Here is a 15861-nt window from a genome sequence, read left to right on the forward strand (position 1 = left end):
AGGACCAGACCTTTTCCTGGAGCCCTGACAACAGAAGGCAAATGGTCAGCGTAGCTCCAGGATCTGTGCACAGTCTGTGGACATGTTATTCTTCCACAGGCTAAAAATCATATATATATGTGTGTGTATATATATATATATATATATATATGTTTTCGTAGATTTTCACGGGTACAGGAATGCAGGTTTTGGTGTCTTCGGGTGTCTTCCCGTGTAAGAGTTGGGCTGACACCCCAACTCTTACACGGGAAGACACCCGAAGACACCAAAACCTGCATATATATATATATATATATATGCAGGTTTTGGTGTCTTCGGGTGTCTTCCCGTGTAAGAGTTGGGGTGTCTAGGCGACATTTCGACGAGGTCTCACTCGTCATCTTCAGGCTGGTGCTTTCGGCTTCTTGTTACTGGAACAGAGCAGGATCTCAGTGTTTGAGTTCCTATAAATACTGTTGAGGGGGTGTGGTGTATAGCCTCCAACGTTCTGGGCAGAGAGGAAGTTCCCAGGTTAGTGTGCCTTTTCTTCTTTTGTTCCTTAATTACTTGAGGGATATCTTGAGTGATTTCTTGAGTGATATTCTGAGTACCACTTAGGTGGGTCATTAAGTGTGGATTAGTTGCTAAAGCTTTCGTGTCTTGACCTCTTGAGCTTGTGAAGAGTTTTTCTGAGAAGATGGCTGTACTGCACTTAGTTGTGCTCTGGCTTGGCTTCGTGTATAGGGGCGAGCTGTGGTTTTGTGCCCTGTGCCAGCCAGATCTGTGTAGGGATTGCAGGGGGGTGCAGCATCCGGAGGTGCCACTATGGTTTGGCTACTGGATGGTGTCTGTAATTTATCTGTGGAGAGGGTCTGGGTTTGGGTCTGGTGTGGTTGATTGGTGATAGCGTTCTGTGTGCCATCACAGAACGGGAAAAGGGTATTTTTGACTTGGCTGAAACAAAACCCTGTTTTAAAAAGAAAGGGGCAGCTGAGTGAGCAGCAGTTTTATTTGCTTTACTTTTGAATTTATGCGGTATTTTGTTGCAAAGCATCTGCGCTTAGGTTGGAGAGTGAACCGACTTCAGTTCACGCTATTCCATCTGAGAATGTTCCACACCATCCCAGTTAGGGCCTAGCTACATGTGGCAGGAATAAGACGTCACTAGTAATCATGCTGTAGCTCTTAAAAAAATTAAATACCAGGCACAGGAGCAGGAATTGTTCCAAGGAGCACAATATGGGGTAGAGGGCAGATTTAAGCTTCCCCTCCCACACCTAGGTATCGGAGAAAATCCACACCACCACAGCAATTTGGGTTAGGATAAAATAAGAATTCACGTCAATGCCATTTAAGCCCTTAGAAAAGAACAGAACATGGAAGACTTCAGTTTCCAAAGCAGAATACATGCAAGGCAAGGACTTCAGTGTGGGACGTTGGGTGCCTATTCTTGTAGCTGCAGGTTGGCAGCCTTTGTGCAATGCAGCTGGGACTATAGGAGCCTCAGCGGTTTGTATTCATGGGGTCCACATGCTCCATTTCTCCCAGGAAATAGCTGTGTATTAAAGGCCCCAACAGAGAACACAGGAAATGTTAGTGCAAATGTTCACTCATCCAAGGCTTGCAGCTCACTGAAACACCTCAAGGACTGCCTCTCCCCATATAAAGTGACCAGGACTCTGCATTTATCATCTGAGGCCCTTCTTCGTGTGCCTCCTCACCATGCGGGATCTGGAGGGTGGCAACACAAGGGCGGGTCTTTTCTGCAGTGGCTCCCCATTTGTGGAATGCTCTCATCCAGGGGGAGGTTTGCCTGCCACATCTATTACAGGCACCAGCCAAAAAAAAAACATTCTTCTTCAACCAGGCCTCTGACTGATTCCACAGCCTTTTAAATGTGTTTGTGGGAGGGGGAGTAGTAGATAGGTAGCCGTGTTGGTCTGCCATAGTCAAAATAAAAAAATTCCTTCCAGTAGCACCTTAAAGACCAACTAAGTTAGTTCTTGGTATGAGCTTTCGTGTGTGTATCTGAAGAAGTGTGCATGCACACGAAAGCTCATACCAAGAACTAACTTAGTTGGTCTTTAAGGTGCTACTGGAAGGAATTTTTTTATTTTGACTGTGGGAGGGGGAGTTATTGATTTATTGTTTCTGTTTTTTAACTATTTCTTTGTGCTTTTGTCTCATGTTTTTATCTTGTGAACCACTCTTGTGATGAAGGGCGGTATATTCAGGTGGTTTGTGAAGATAAATGGTGGGCTGGGACTTCTGTGGAGAGTAGAAGTTGCGATTAAAACTTAGGTTCATTCATAGAAACTAGGGACTAGGGAAAGATCTAATCCAGGGGGCGGTAAGGTTTTCCTTGCCTGGGCAGAGATCCCTCCATGGGCTAGATCCCACCCCCCGCAATTTCCGGCGTTTGTGTCTGCGCAGGCGCAATTTCCAGAATCGCAAAAACGAGTCCCCGGTTTAGCACAGCGCGCAGGGACTCGCTGAGTGGGCAGCTCGGCTCTGGGGCCGGTTAAACAACCCCCATGGGCCACAAGTGCCTTAGGTTGCCGACCTCTGATCTAATCTGAATCCCTCCTAAATTTAAGCAAATGCAGCTAACCTGACGCCCTCCAGAAGTTGCTGGAGTACAACTGCCGCCACAATCTCTGGTCATTTGCCATGCTGTTTAGGGCTGATGGGAGTCTTTGTTTGGAAATCCACCGTTTGCATAAAGCCCATACAATGGTTGTGTATAAGCTACGTTTTTAAGTTGCTAAGGAAACAGCTACCACCATTTCTCTTACTTCGCCCTATTATACAAGCAAATGACATGTCTTTGTCCCAGGCATGCAATCTAATTCAGCTGGGTGGGGCAACAGTAGAAAAGAGTGTGAGCAAATGCTAAGATGGGATGAATTCAAGCATATGCCACTTTATTTTAGTTGGAGGTTGAAGGCAAAAGGGTTAAGGGAAGAGGTAAGTTCTGAGCTGGAATTTGAAAGAAAGACTGGACCAGGAGTAAGGAAAGTTATGTACAAACACGTGATGAATCACACTCATTGAGGCTCAAATCCAAAATTACCTTGGTATTATTATTGCCTGCCCTACATTACAATAATAAGAACATCAAACCATAGCAAATCAGGCTGGTTGTTTGCTAGGATATAGTTTTCTCCATTGTTCTCGCAGCCTGACCTATTTTCTTTTCTAAGAAGCAGTGTCACAAACAACTGAAACGTTTTCCAGATACTGTTTTATAGGTCTCTTACCAGCACGCTGCCATCAGTCCAGCGGAAGTCACTCTCATACATCTTATCGTTTAGGCCAATCCACTGGTAGTCATGCCCTATGCCTAAAAGGAAACAGAACCAGTGATTTTTTTTAACCAACTTTCCCATAAAAGGGGATTATCTCAAAATGAAAGTATTTTCATAGACTTGAATTAGCCTTCCTGTGTGTGCTTCAAAATGATTATTCTTTCACAAAGAAAATAAATGAATATCTGCAGCAGCTTTTTATAACTGAAATTATTTATTTTAAAAAAAACACATTGCCACCCGCCCAATGATTTCATATTTTGCTGCTGACTACTCTTAAAGAGTTGGATAGTTGGTTTGCTTTTCAGATGGCTGTATATGATAAAATACTTGACACTCGCCAGTATTTGAACAGGCTTGTGTAGTTTGTTACACGTAAAGAAGTAAAACTTCTCAATGCCCTTATGGTATCAGACTAATAATTTATCTATGAAAAAAGCAGGTGGAATTCGACATAGTACTAAGGCAATTGTTCCATCAGTGCATAGTGACAAATGTATTGCTCTGCTTTCCTTTGGACCACATCAGTGAGGATGGGGGGGGGGTCTTGTTGTCTGGACAGTCCAGGACCTTCATACACATTGTCCAGGCTTGTACTCTGAGGAAGTCACTTTGCTGTTGCTAGCACAGTAATTTGATTTCACCCCCAAAAGCACACTCCACTGTCTCTTGAGACAGACGAATGCCAACAACTACAAGCATTTCAGCAAGGAAATCTCCTCTCATCCCCTATTCCTGCATAGCCCCTAAAACTGTTCTAAGGCTTCCCCCAAGTTCCTCAAGAAGATTTGAGGAGGGTGTGTAAGAGGGGGAGAGGACGGGCAAGTGCAAATCCCCATGATGATAGTACTGATTAGTAGAATACCACCCATGGTCACTTATCTTGATCACTACTGTTGCCATTGGCTGTTATTTTTTACCCTGAATACAAATGTCCAATGACTGTGCTGATTTCACACGTACTGTGATCCAGCAACTTCAGTGCACATGCGGGTGCTCCATTGCATATTTCGCACCCTGGTGTATCAGGCTTTCCAGCAATTTAGAGTTGGAGAATGATGTGAGTAGATGACAGTAATTTAACCATTTTGTTATGTACCACAAATTGTATGTAGAATATTCCCTGGAAGAGGTAAAAAGCGTGTGTCACATTTGTATGAGCACATAGAAGTTGAATAATGCCCAATTGAAAACATAATATTTATATTTTTTTTTGAAGGGGGGGAAACCCTCACCCCATGCTGATTGTATTTTCTTGTTTAATATAAAAAACAGAAAATGCAATAAGCTACAAATACCGTATTTTTCGCCCCATAAGACGCACTTTTTCCCCTCCAAAAATGAAGGGGAAATCGGGGTGCGTCTTATGGGGCGAATGCCTGCAAGCCTCGCGCACCCGGCAGGAGGTCCCACCGGGTGCGCGAGGCTTGGGGCGGCAGCCTGTCGCCCGAAGCACGGGGAGCCCTCGGGAGGGCTCCCCCTGCTTCGGGCGAGTGTCTGCAAGCCTCGCGCACCCGGCAGGAGGTCCCACCGGGTGCGGGAGGCTTGGGGCGGCAGCGGACTGCTTGCGCGCACCTAGAAGCTTGGGGCCAGCTGAGCTCAGCCCGCCCCAAGCTTCTAGGTGCGCGCAAGCAGTCCGCTGCCGCCCCAAGCCTCGCGCACCCGGTGGGACCTCCTGCCGGGTGCGCGAGGCTTGGGGCGGCAGCGGACTGCTTGCGCGCACCTAGAAGCTTGGGGCCAGCTGAGCTCAGCCCGCCCCAAGCTTCTAGGTGCACGCAAGCAGTCCGCTGCCGCCCCAAGCCTCGCGCACCCGGTGGGACCTCCTGCCGGGTGCGCGAGGCTTGGGGCGGCAGCGGACTGCTTGCGCGCACCTAGAAGCTTGGGGCGCGCTGAGCGCAGCACGCCCCAAGCTCCTGGTATAGCGCAGCGATCCGCTAGCCCTGGGAGAGCCCCGCGGCTCTCACAAGGCTAGCGGACTGCTTGCGCGCACCTAGAAGCTTGGGGCGCGCTGAGCTCAGCACGCCCCAAGCTCCTGGTATAGCGCAGCGATCCGCTAGCCCTGGGAGAGCCCCGCAGCTCTCCCAAGGCTAGCGGACTGCTTGCGCGCACGCAGAAGCTTGGGGCGCGCTGAGCTCAGCACGCCCCAAGCTCCTGGATTAGCGCAGGGGTCCGCTAGCCCTGGGAGAGGCGCCCGGCTCTCCCACGCTAGCGGAGACCTTGCCGGCACGCAGAAGCTTGGGGCGAGCTGAGCTCCGCACGCCCCAAGCTCCTGGTGTAGCGCAGCGCACCTGGGGGGAAAATAAATTTTTTTCCCTTTATTTCCCCCCCCAAAATCTAGGTGCGTCTTATGGGCCGGTGCGTCTTATGGGGCGAAAAATGCGGTAACGAAAATGGCCACCATAAATATTTCCTTCTTAATTTTCCTAGTTATTTCTAATGTTTTACTGTGCCGAACTGGTGTGCCGGTTTTTCTTTCCAGGGATGCATATCCTCCTGAAGCAGTTTTTAGAAACATTTGAAAGGAAGGATGTGCCAAACGACTTGGCAGAAAATCAACAACCTGGTGACTTCTCAGAAGACAACACAAACCCAGAACGAACATGTGTTTTCTTCCAAGAATATATTCAGGGAATGAACATCTTACCCAAACATTAACACAGCTAATGATGAGCATTTTGAAATGAACCTCATGTGCATTAGCCTGGAATGAGAATTTGGATTTTCAGATAGCACCTGGGACTGCAACCAATGTCAGCCACTTGTAGTAGAATGCAAAGTGACTGATGCAGGCGTTCCTGCAAGCAATAGTATTTTTAAAGTGCCTGGAGATGAGACTGTCTAAACAGTGAGCCTAAAATAAAATTAAAACATTGGAATAAAATGCCTCACTTAATTCTTCTTCTAATGTCTTTTTCTCATGAACTAAATTCTTTAGGATTGTAAAAGATGAATCCCTCCAAAGATCAGCCATTTCTCCCACTCTAGCTAATGAGTTTGGCAGATCCTTAGAGCTGGGCTGAAAGGAACAAAGTAGCGGTCAAGGACAAAAGGTCCTGTTTTAAAAAGGATAAACGATAACACACATTTCAGAAAGCAAAACATAATAAAATAAAATATTTGGAGGCCTGGTTGATATTTTATTTTACAGCCATTTCCACTGCCTCCGCATCCTCAGCGTTGGATCAAAATGCCACATACGGTTCACAAAGAGCTGTTCTTCATGAGACAGGATGCTGGTCAGATGGGCTCCCTGGAGGCGGCACTCTCTCTCTGCCGCGTCCCACGTGCGCCGATGAGCAAAGTATTTGTAGCACTGCCCTTGGAACTTGTGCCATCCATAATCACAGGTTTCAGTATCTGCAACAAACAATTGCAAAACTCTTATTGTAAACATGGGTTGGCAATGCCCAGGGGCTGCCCATTGGCAGAGGCAACGCTGAAATGCCCAAAATGAAACATTCAGTGACAAGGGGACCAGACATTCTGCGTACAGAAACGCTCAAATGCTTCACTCAAAAAAATAAACTGAGTCTGTGAATAACATTTATGTAGTAAGTGTGTGCCTTCTGCAGATTGTTGTTTGGAAAATATTACATAACATCAACATTAAGGGGTGGGGGGAGACCATGGTGGTGAACAGCATAAAATCAGCAATAAAATTGCAACCATGAAACAAATACAAAATACATTACACATCAGCTTAATACACTGAAACAGCTGGATCACCCCTCAGGGTAAAGCCTGGACAAACAGGTGAATTTTAGGCAGGAGATCAAATGCCAGTGCTGTAGGTATCAGGCTGATGTTCACTGAAAGCATATTCCAAATAACATGATGCTACCACACACAAGGCCCTGATCTCAGTGAGCATAGAATGAATCTCAGGAGCAAACTAAGTATCTCTTTGATCTCCAACTTTGAAGAAGAAATTGTGCAAGACAAGGAAGTGGTCTGGAGAACTGAATTCTACTGAGGGTTAGAAAGTGAAGGCCCACTGGCAGAGATCACAACGAACTGACAGATAACCTTATTACACCCAAAAGCTCTGACCCATGAACATAAAGAGCTTCCTGAGGACCACAGCTCCCAAGGAAGTTGTATGCTTTCACCCAGGGGATTCTTCATCTGGGAACAACCTGGAGCCCCTGTGCTGAGCAAAGTCCAGGAACCAGCTAGATTTAGAGATAAGGCTACCAGTCCAGACATCAGCAGCCAAGTTCTAATGGGCTCTGAGCCTGCAGAAGTGACCGATGCCTTAAACAACAGATGGAAATGGAGATGTGCAAGACTTCGAGGAAAGATTCCTTGGAAGTAATGGTCTTCTCATGAGTAAGGTCTTCCTTCTGAGGACACTTCTCTTTGACAACAGTTGACAGAATTCAGCAGGACTTGGGCAATGCTATTCTACTAGAAATGTGCCTTGATTCTAAGACACTGCTTGCCCGAAATCAGACCTTGCCTGAGCCCTCATTTGAAATACATCTTGCCTGGCAAGAGACCTCAGACTGACCTTGGATTGGTTGCTGACTGTGCCCACAACAGCTCTGTTATCTGGAAGTTCCCTTGTGACCCAGGACCCAGCTAGGACAGCAACTAAGCCTGAAGATTTAATGACAGGCAGTGGCTCTCACTACACTAGAATCAGGACACTTTCTCATCTGAACAGGGTACAGGTTGCTTCTTCAGCAGAGGGAGCTGCTGCAGTTACATCTTCAAAGAAAGCTATTTGCATATAGAGCTTTTTGGATTTGGGCCATGGCTTGTATGTTTTCCAGATGCATACACTCAGCCATTAGCGCTAGAAAGCAGAAAGGAAATTCTACACCAGATGCCAGATACCACATTCCACGTGGAATTGCAAAAAAAAAAAAAAAGGAACAACCTCATCTGTGTCATTTAACGGCTTAGCTTAAAAGACTGTGATATCATTTTAACATTTCATAGGAAAAAAGACAGCATAAATGAAGCTGCAAGCCCTGCACACACTTGGGTGTCTGATCCACTTTAATTCCTTTAGCAAAACTATACCCTATGCTTGGTAGTTAAAGGTCACTTATTCCCCCCATTAACCATTGTTGAGTGATACAGTTTTAAACATACAGGGCTGGGAGGGTTTCCTGCACTCACACTCCATGACTAAACAAGCTCTAATCACAGCTAATGATCAAAACCCATTGTAATATCATTCAGACAACATGATTCACTGAGCAGAGATTAGCTGAGGATAGTCAGATTTACCCAAGTAATGTACATCTCAGTGAAGCCAGTAGCAAAGTTTCCATTGATTTAATTCATTCAGACTGTGGAAATAGATTTTGAAGCAGATAAAGGCAGAGGCACAGCTTTCAGATTTAACTGTGAAGAAAATTCATTCCTGATTCCTAACACTTTGAAAATGAAGACCCAAGGAAGTTCACTTCCATAATAAAAATGATGCATGAAGACTATTGTCAACTAATACTCAAAAACACTGCAGCCCACACCCTGACGAAGTTAGTCATGACTGTGAGTCAAGACAAGTGACATGGGCCAGCAAGCTGTACTTTTTCACATCTCCACATGTCTTCCTGATGCACATGTAAAGTGGTGTGTGTGTGTGTGTGTGTGTGTGTGTGTGTGTGTGTCTGTTGGTCTGTGTGTGTGTCTGTTGGTCTGTGTGTGTGTGTGTGTGTGTGTGTAATGTTTGTATCAAGTGGGTAAGGGAAGCAAAATCCCATCTAGAGCTGAGGGGACATGTCTTGGTTTTTTCTTGGAGGTTTTTCTTTTCTCACTCCTCCCACAACGAAAAAGAAAACCACTTTGCTGAATTTTCTCATATTTCCCTCTGCTATTTCTCTGTTATGATCACCATTTCCTCTCTTCCACACCACATAGACACACAATGCCCTGGGTATGTCCAGGGTGGAGGGTGTGAAGTCGCACTGTTGCCTCTTGAGGGGGAAAAGCCCCACACTGAGAAACTGTAGGAGAATTTCTCCTCTCCACAGAGAAATTCAGTGCATTGCCTGCCCCTGCCCAACTCCACCCTATTCCCCAACATCTCTGCCCACACACAGGATGGAGATTAATATTGAGAAACTACACATGTGTCAGATTTGGCCCCTCTTTTCCCCTATCTTATCATGCTGTGTTCGAATGTTTGAAGCACTTCCTACACACAAGCCCTAAAATCAGAAATGAGCTGAGTGGGCAGAATTATTATTATTTTTAAGCAACAGGTCACACTATGGGAGGGGCAATGGCTTTGTTCACCTCCTTTGTCATGTAAAAAAAGAAAAGATGCCCCCAGTTCTCAGTTGTCTGTATGTGAAAAGGGAAGACACGTGAATATAATACACATGGTTGCACACGTAGTTTGGTTCTAAATCTCATTGAAAGCAATGGGATTCGAGTCAGCTGCAACTGATTTGTTCCACTGGTTTCATGAATAACTTTAGTTGGACTGGGCCTGTGTGCTAGGTTTTAACATTGCAACAGGACACACAAGTTATAACTAGTGAGAAAGAAAAATTAGATCCAGGTGGATTTCTGGCCCTAATATGGAAGGGTCTTGTGTTTTTTCCCACAGCCTTCATAAAAAAACCAAAAACATTATTTGTGTTTTTCATTTTGGCAATGCGGTCTTTAAGAACTGATGACTGAAAATAGCCATGGAAAAAAATAACTGTTGTTGTGCAGTTCACAGATGCAAAGCTGGAGTACTACCTCAACAGAGATTAAGACCAGCCAAACAATAATAAAAAGGCCCCTGGAGGGGACCTTTTTAAATATATTAAATAAATTTAAGGGACTATTTTCTGAAGGCAGCTGTAAAACTGAAACATAAAATAATGAAATGCACGTTGTCTATCTTCACGTGACGGATGGTCCCGATAAGAACACACAGTAGAAAAGTGTTTGCATCAGCCTGTAATTCAATTTTGCTAAAGGGAAGCAAACATGAAGCTTGGCAACGTAGCACATTTTAATGGCTTCGTGTCAATTACACTGCCAGTACCGCAGAATCCCAGAGTGGAGTTGACAAGTGGCATAAAATTCCACTGCTGCTTTGGGTTGTGCCTGAGCCCTTTGCAGATGCGCTTTTTTAAAAACCATGCCTTGGGGCGGAGGGATGGTTCAAATCCAGTGAGGATTTACATTGAGAAAAAGAGTTCCATTCTAGCCTACTTCCTGACATAAGCAGGGAGAAGGGATATTTGGATATTTGGGGATGTTTCAACATATAACTTTCTACCAGCATTCCAAAATGGTACAGTCCCACTGCATCTTCTTTCCACAAGGTTGCACTCTACTAAATTCTGCCCACTGAAATGGATGTACCCAAGTTAACCATGTCCTTCCATTTGAATGGGTTTATTCTGAGCAGGACTGACATTAGTTACAACACATAGAATGGTGCTAATGTGAGGTCCGGATACAAAAAGAGGTCTTAGGTTTTTTTAAGTACCAAAGAGCCTGTTATACTAGATAGTCCATGAAATTTCCTGAATCAGTGAATAATTTAAATACAAATAATAATAATCCAATGTGACCCATGTGCATAGAGACGCTTCCTTTTACAACATTCTAGGCATTCATAGTTAAAATGTATTATATAAGAACTGAAATGTAGCTTGGCATGTTTATGGTGTTTTAAAAGCTGTTTCACTAAACCCAGGAGTCATTATAGTGCAGCAGTTCATTTTTATTTATGGAGGACGGGTGTTTTATATATTCACATCATCTCTTTACGATAACTTCAGCATGGATATTATTCTTCAGACGTATCTAAGTTATACTGTCTAGAGATTCTGAGCAGAGTTGCTTTAAAAAAAAAATTTTAGAGCTGTTGGCTTGTTTTTAACTGGTGCAATAATCATTTGACTATAACCCTTGTCTTGTTTTAAAAGTCCTCTGAAAATGCGAGAAAAGCAAAGTCTGAACCACAATTGCTATCAAAGTCACTGGGGTATAGTAGATAAAGCATTGGACTTAGACTGAGACCTAGGTTCAAATTGCCTTAGCCATGAAGTTTACTGGCAAGTCACTTTTTAGCCTACTTTACCTTAAAGGGTTGTTTTTAGGATAAAAACGGTATTACTTCATGGATGCATCTCTGATGTCCTTTGGGGAAACACGGAATACAAAATGTGGTAGGTAATGGGTAATTCCATTAACATGTCAACCTGCAGACCCATTTTTTAATTTCCATATATAATTAACATGTTCTGTATCATTTGAAAGATAATTTCCCAAAGTTCCATGATCTGGCAACAATTTTTCAAAATGACATTTTACACATGAGTAAAACAACCTGAAGCATGACATGCAAGATTACTCAGAATTTCTCTCTTTCTTTTTTTTAAAGTTTGGTTAAATACCTCTCTAAGAAAATAGAGAATTGGTTGATGATCCATCATTGCAGTGATATGGTTTTGCTTTTCATTTGGTGAAATGACAATAAATTTTATGTTGGGGGGGAATTCAGATGAGTTTAGGTCAGTAAAATGTATGTTACTTGACCATGTTATGTTAGTCACAAAAACACATACTTTTATTCCCTCAACAAAAGAAAAGAAACATACATGTTTTGCCTTTTTCTCTTCTTTGAGGTTCTTAACATTAATAAAATGTGGTAAGATATTAACTGAAATGTTCTTTACATGCAACATTTCTTGTGACCAACCTACCACCACAATTATGCATAAATGTTGCCATGTGTGTCATTTAAACCTCTTTCTAGGACTGTCATATTTTCTTCCCTGAGAATTTAATCATTATTAAGGGAGAAATCCTATGCACAAGGAACTGCCATAAAGCAAGCTGGTGCAAATTAAGCCGTAGCAAAGTTACATGAGATCCAAATTCTGGTGGAATCTACACACATATTAAAAACGCTATGAAAATGCTTTTTCAAAAAACATTTTGAAAAATACATTGAATTTGGCATAGCTCACTGTCACCATCTAGTGTCACATTTGCATATTGCACTTTACAACACATTTAAAATGTCCTATTTGCAGCTGTATAGCTGAGTCCTCTGTTCAACAGCATGGCTGCTGCTGCTGCTCTGCCTAAGCCTGGTAGAAGGAAAACGAGCCTTTAAAATAGTGTTATGCAGCAGGCTGGCAGGTCACATGGCTGAACTGAGCAGGCATGACATGCAGCCTAAGTCCCTCCCCCCTCCCGTTCCTGCCACCCCCCTGGAATGCCCCTTTTCGGGGGCTTACATTGGCCTTGGTTCAGCCAGCTGAGTCCCAGCTGAGCAAGTTGCACTTCTGTATCTTTCACTGAGCTAGGGACTTAATGTTGATCTGCTGCACCCTAAGTTGCCTATTCCAGCAGATCTTGCCAGGGCCTATTATATGTACCATCAGCGTAGATCATCTTACACAATTTTACAAAAGGAGACAATCAAGAGGCTTACAGTCTGAAAGATCAGTCAAGCAAGGGAAGATAGATATATCTTATTGCTTTTAGAAGAAAGGTAATATAATCATGTGCATAATATATATTTAGGAATCAGACACCCTTATTAGGTTAATTAGAAGCACCTATGGTTTTTAGAAAAGTGCAGAAATATTTGGCTACTAGATTCCTCACTGCCACCCCCTTTCTTGAAGCAGGCAAAAGCTTCTCCCGGGTTCCTCTCAGATGCATCAAGGAGGCAGATCTGTCTTAACCGACTCTCCCTAGGTAGGTTCATTCAGAGCAGAGGTGGAGAACAGTTTTGGCACCACAGGCCAAAGTTGATGTCAAAATCCCTTCTGCTCCCATCAGAGTGAGACTGGGCTTAAAAGGGAAGAAGAAGCCTTTGGGAGTCCCCTTTAAGCAAGACTATAGGCGGAGGGACTCCCAAAGGCTTTTGGAAGCATTTGCAAGCCTCCCTCCCATTAACATTGCAGTGAGATTGGACTTAACAGGGAAGGGAGAAAGAGCCTTTGGGAGTCTCCATCTCACTCTTTAAGATCGCAGGAAGATCAGGCTTAAAAGGGAGCGGTTGAGTTTGGGCACGTCTCCAGGTTGGAAACTGTAAGGCCCCTTGTTCTCACATCTAAAGGTATTTAAATGGGACTTGGGTTAGACAACCATTCAAATAAAGGATGCTTTCAAATAGAGGACTGTCTGCTATAAAGGAAGGCGCATGGCCACTCTAATCCCACTTTCCTGTCTACATGTTGTGCCCAGTTAAGCTGCCTGAAGAGTCCTGCTGCCAAGCAGGGTCCTGTGCAGACAAGCTCTAACTCCCCAAGATGGCTTCACTTCAGGGCCTGAGACGAAATGGGTTTAGCAAACATATACAGCAAAAGCTTGTAAATCTAATTTAGTCAAATGGCTTTCAGAAGTGGCATTGCTTCCCCCAGTCCTTCTCAGCTGTGGGAACTGAGCTAGAAGCTATTTCCAAATAGAAATGCTTCTTTCCTTCCCAAACTACAATGACTTCCAGAGCTGAGCCTGTGGGGAGGGACAAGAGCAATCACAAACATTTGGACAGGGAACGAACTCCTTTATAAAACGGAGCACTTTTGCTAACAAAGAAATCATTTATTTTCCTTAGGAAAAGGAGGAAGAAAAGAAAGGAGGAGGAAAGAAACCATCTCTGGCTATACTGCCCCAAGGAGGGTTGTCTACTCACAATTGCATCTGCGCAGTTTTGGCAGCAGGTTCACATGCACATCTGCATCTGGTAAACAGTGCAACGAAGGTTCAATTTTACTTAATGTTTTTATATATGTAAAGAAGACTTTATATAACACAGTAAGGCTGAGTTGTACTGCCAGGAAGAAATGGCGCCAAAAGCAAAACCTGAGCTATAGGAGCAGAGTGCAAGAGAAGAAAAAGAAGAAGACAGAGATGAAGGCAAAGACAAAGGAAGACCATAGCTTAAAGCACGCCTTCTACTTTGTTCCAACGGTCTTGAAATAAATATGCTGATTGTGTTGCATTTCTTCAAAATAACCACCCAATTAAAAAAGTCAAAAGCCAGTGTTAGATGCAGCCAAACCCAAAAGCAACATACCCAATCTATTCACACACCTCCATCTACCCACACATATACAACCTCAGCCACACACATCAATACCCCACATCTACACTGTCATTTTAAACTCCCCTCACCATCATTTGCCCTTTTTCTCATCCCATCCCTATCTGTGGTAGTTAGGGGGAGAAATGAGAATGGAACCTTTATCTAAGTGCAATTGCAAGGGACATACCATAATTGGAGTCCCCCAAAATAGGGGGCGTCTTATACATGGAAAAATATGGTAATTTTCAGAAGGTGGCAGCATGAGGGGAGGAGGGGGAAAACATTTTTCCCCTGCTGTCACCCAACCATCTCTCTACAAAAACTCTCCTCCCCATACAGTAATCAGGCTAAGAAGTAAGCTCCTGTTCATTTAATGGGATCTTTTTTAAGACTGCCACAGGGCTGAGAGAGGCTCTGGCCCTCTGGTAGCTCACCCCCCGTTTTACAATCTGATCTGACATTGAACACACTGAATCCAGTGTTAATTGCAAATAGACGGGGAACAGTATTCAGACAGCTTTTTCACAGATGAGGTCTACCCTATGGAGAAAGGCCGCAGCTCAGTGATAGAACATCAGCTTTGCATGAATAAGGTCCCAGGTTCAATCTTCAACATTTATAGAAAGGGCTGGGAGGGACCCCTGCCTGAAACCTCAGAGGGCTACTACCAGTCATTATAGATAATACTAAGCTAGCTGGACCAACAGCCTGACTCAATATAAGGCAGCTTCCACGATCTTGGGTTTCTCTGCCTATTGGAAGAGGTGAAGGAAGTGAAAGCAGTCAAATAGCAGGGAATCTTGATGTTTCCATATTTCAGTTCTTCCATCTCTTCCACTGTGACAACCAGGATTCACTGGCTAATGTCCCTTTCTTGGTCCTCATGTTCCCCCGCTAAGCTGATACTGACAGAGAAAATATCAACACTGGCTGAATGTCAACTGCCCTGCATACAATTACCTTATCTTCTTGGTACAACAAAAAGGTCACCTAAATCTTCTCTAATACAGTGGTGTCCCGCAAGACGAATGCCTCGCAAGACGAAAAACTCGCTAGACAAAAGGGTTTTGCATTTTTTGAGCTGCTTCGCAAGACGAATTTCCCTATGGGCTTGCTTCACAAGACAAAACGTCTTGCGAGTTCTTGCGAGTTTGTTTCCTTTTTCTTAAAGCCGCTAAGCCGCTAAGCCGTTAATAGCCGCTAAGCCGCTAATAGCCGTGCTTCGCAAGACGAAAAAACCGCAAGACAAAGAGACTCGCGGAACGGATTAATTTCGTCTTGCGAGGCACCACTGTATTAGTTCAAATGTTCACAAGCACTCAGAAATCCATTTGGCAAACAATTGTTTTTACAAGCCAACAACTAGTTCTAGGAAACAACAGAATCATTCACTCATGCCCTTTCGTGGCATAGGAATGCATGGTTCTGTACATTTTGGCTTTGCTTTAGATCTAATGAAATCAGGTTCATTGACATGTAATCAAAACTGCTTTCCAGACAGCGGTCCACATTTTCTTCCCCCATTGTCTGGTAGAATGGGCATGGGGTAGGGGCTGCCAATGAATG

The 15861-nt window shown here is 44.0% G+C and overlaps 1 protein-coding gene across 5 annotated transcripts in view; it reads right to left on the reverse strand.

The window, feature by feature from the left end:
* The window catches only part of VCAN (versican), a 136618-nt gene that overhangs the window by 20555 nt on the left and 100202 nt on the right, over nt 1-15861 (reverse strand). For 3 of the 5 annotated variants that reach the window (XM_083465112.1, XM_083465111.1, XM_083465113.1), the window contains 2 exons: nt 6486-6644; nt 3240-3322 (listed from right to left, as the gene is read on the reverse strand). In XM_083465112.1, the coding sequence (XP_083321238.1) occupies nt 3240-3322; nt 6486-6644 (242 nt within the window). Of the gene's footprint in view, nt 1-3239; nt 3323-6485; nt 6645-13902; nt 13951-15861 lie in introns of all 5 variants that reach the window. The other 2 variants (XM_083465109.1, XM_083465110.1) reach the window with 1 other exon arrangement.

The sequence above is a fragment of the Podarcis liolepis genome (genome assembly GCF_965112155.1).
Source record: "Podarcis liolepis genome assembly, chromosome: 11".
Lineage (NCBI taxonomy): Eukaryota > Metazoa > Chordata > Lepidosauria > Squamata > Lacertidae > Podarcis > Podarcis liolepis.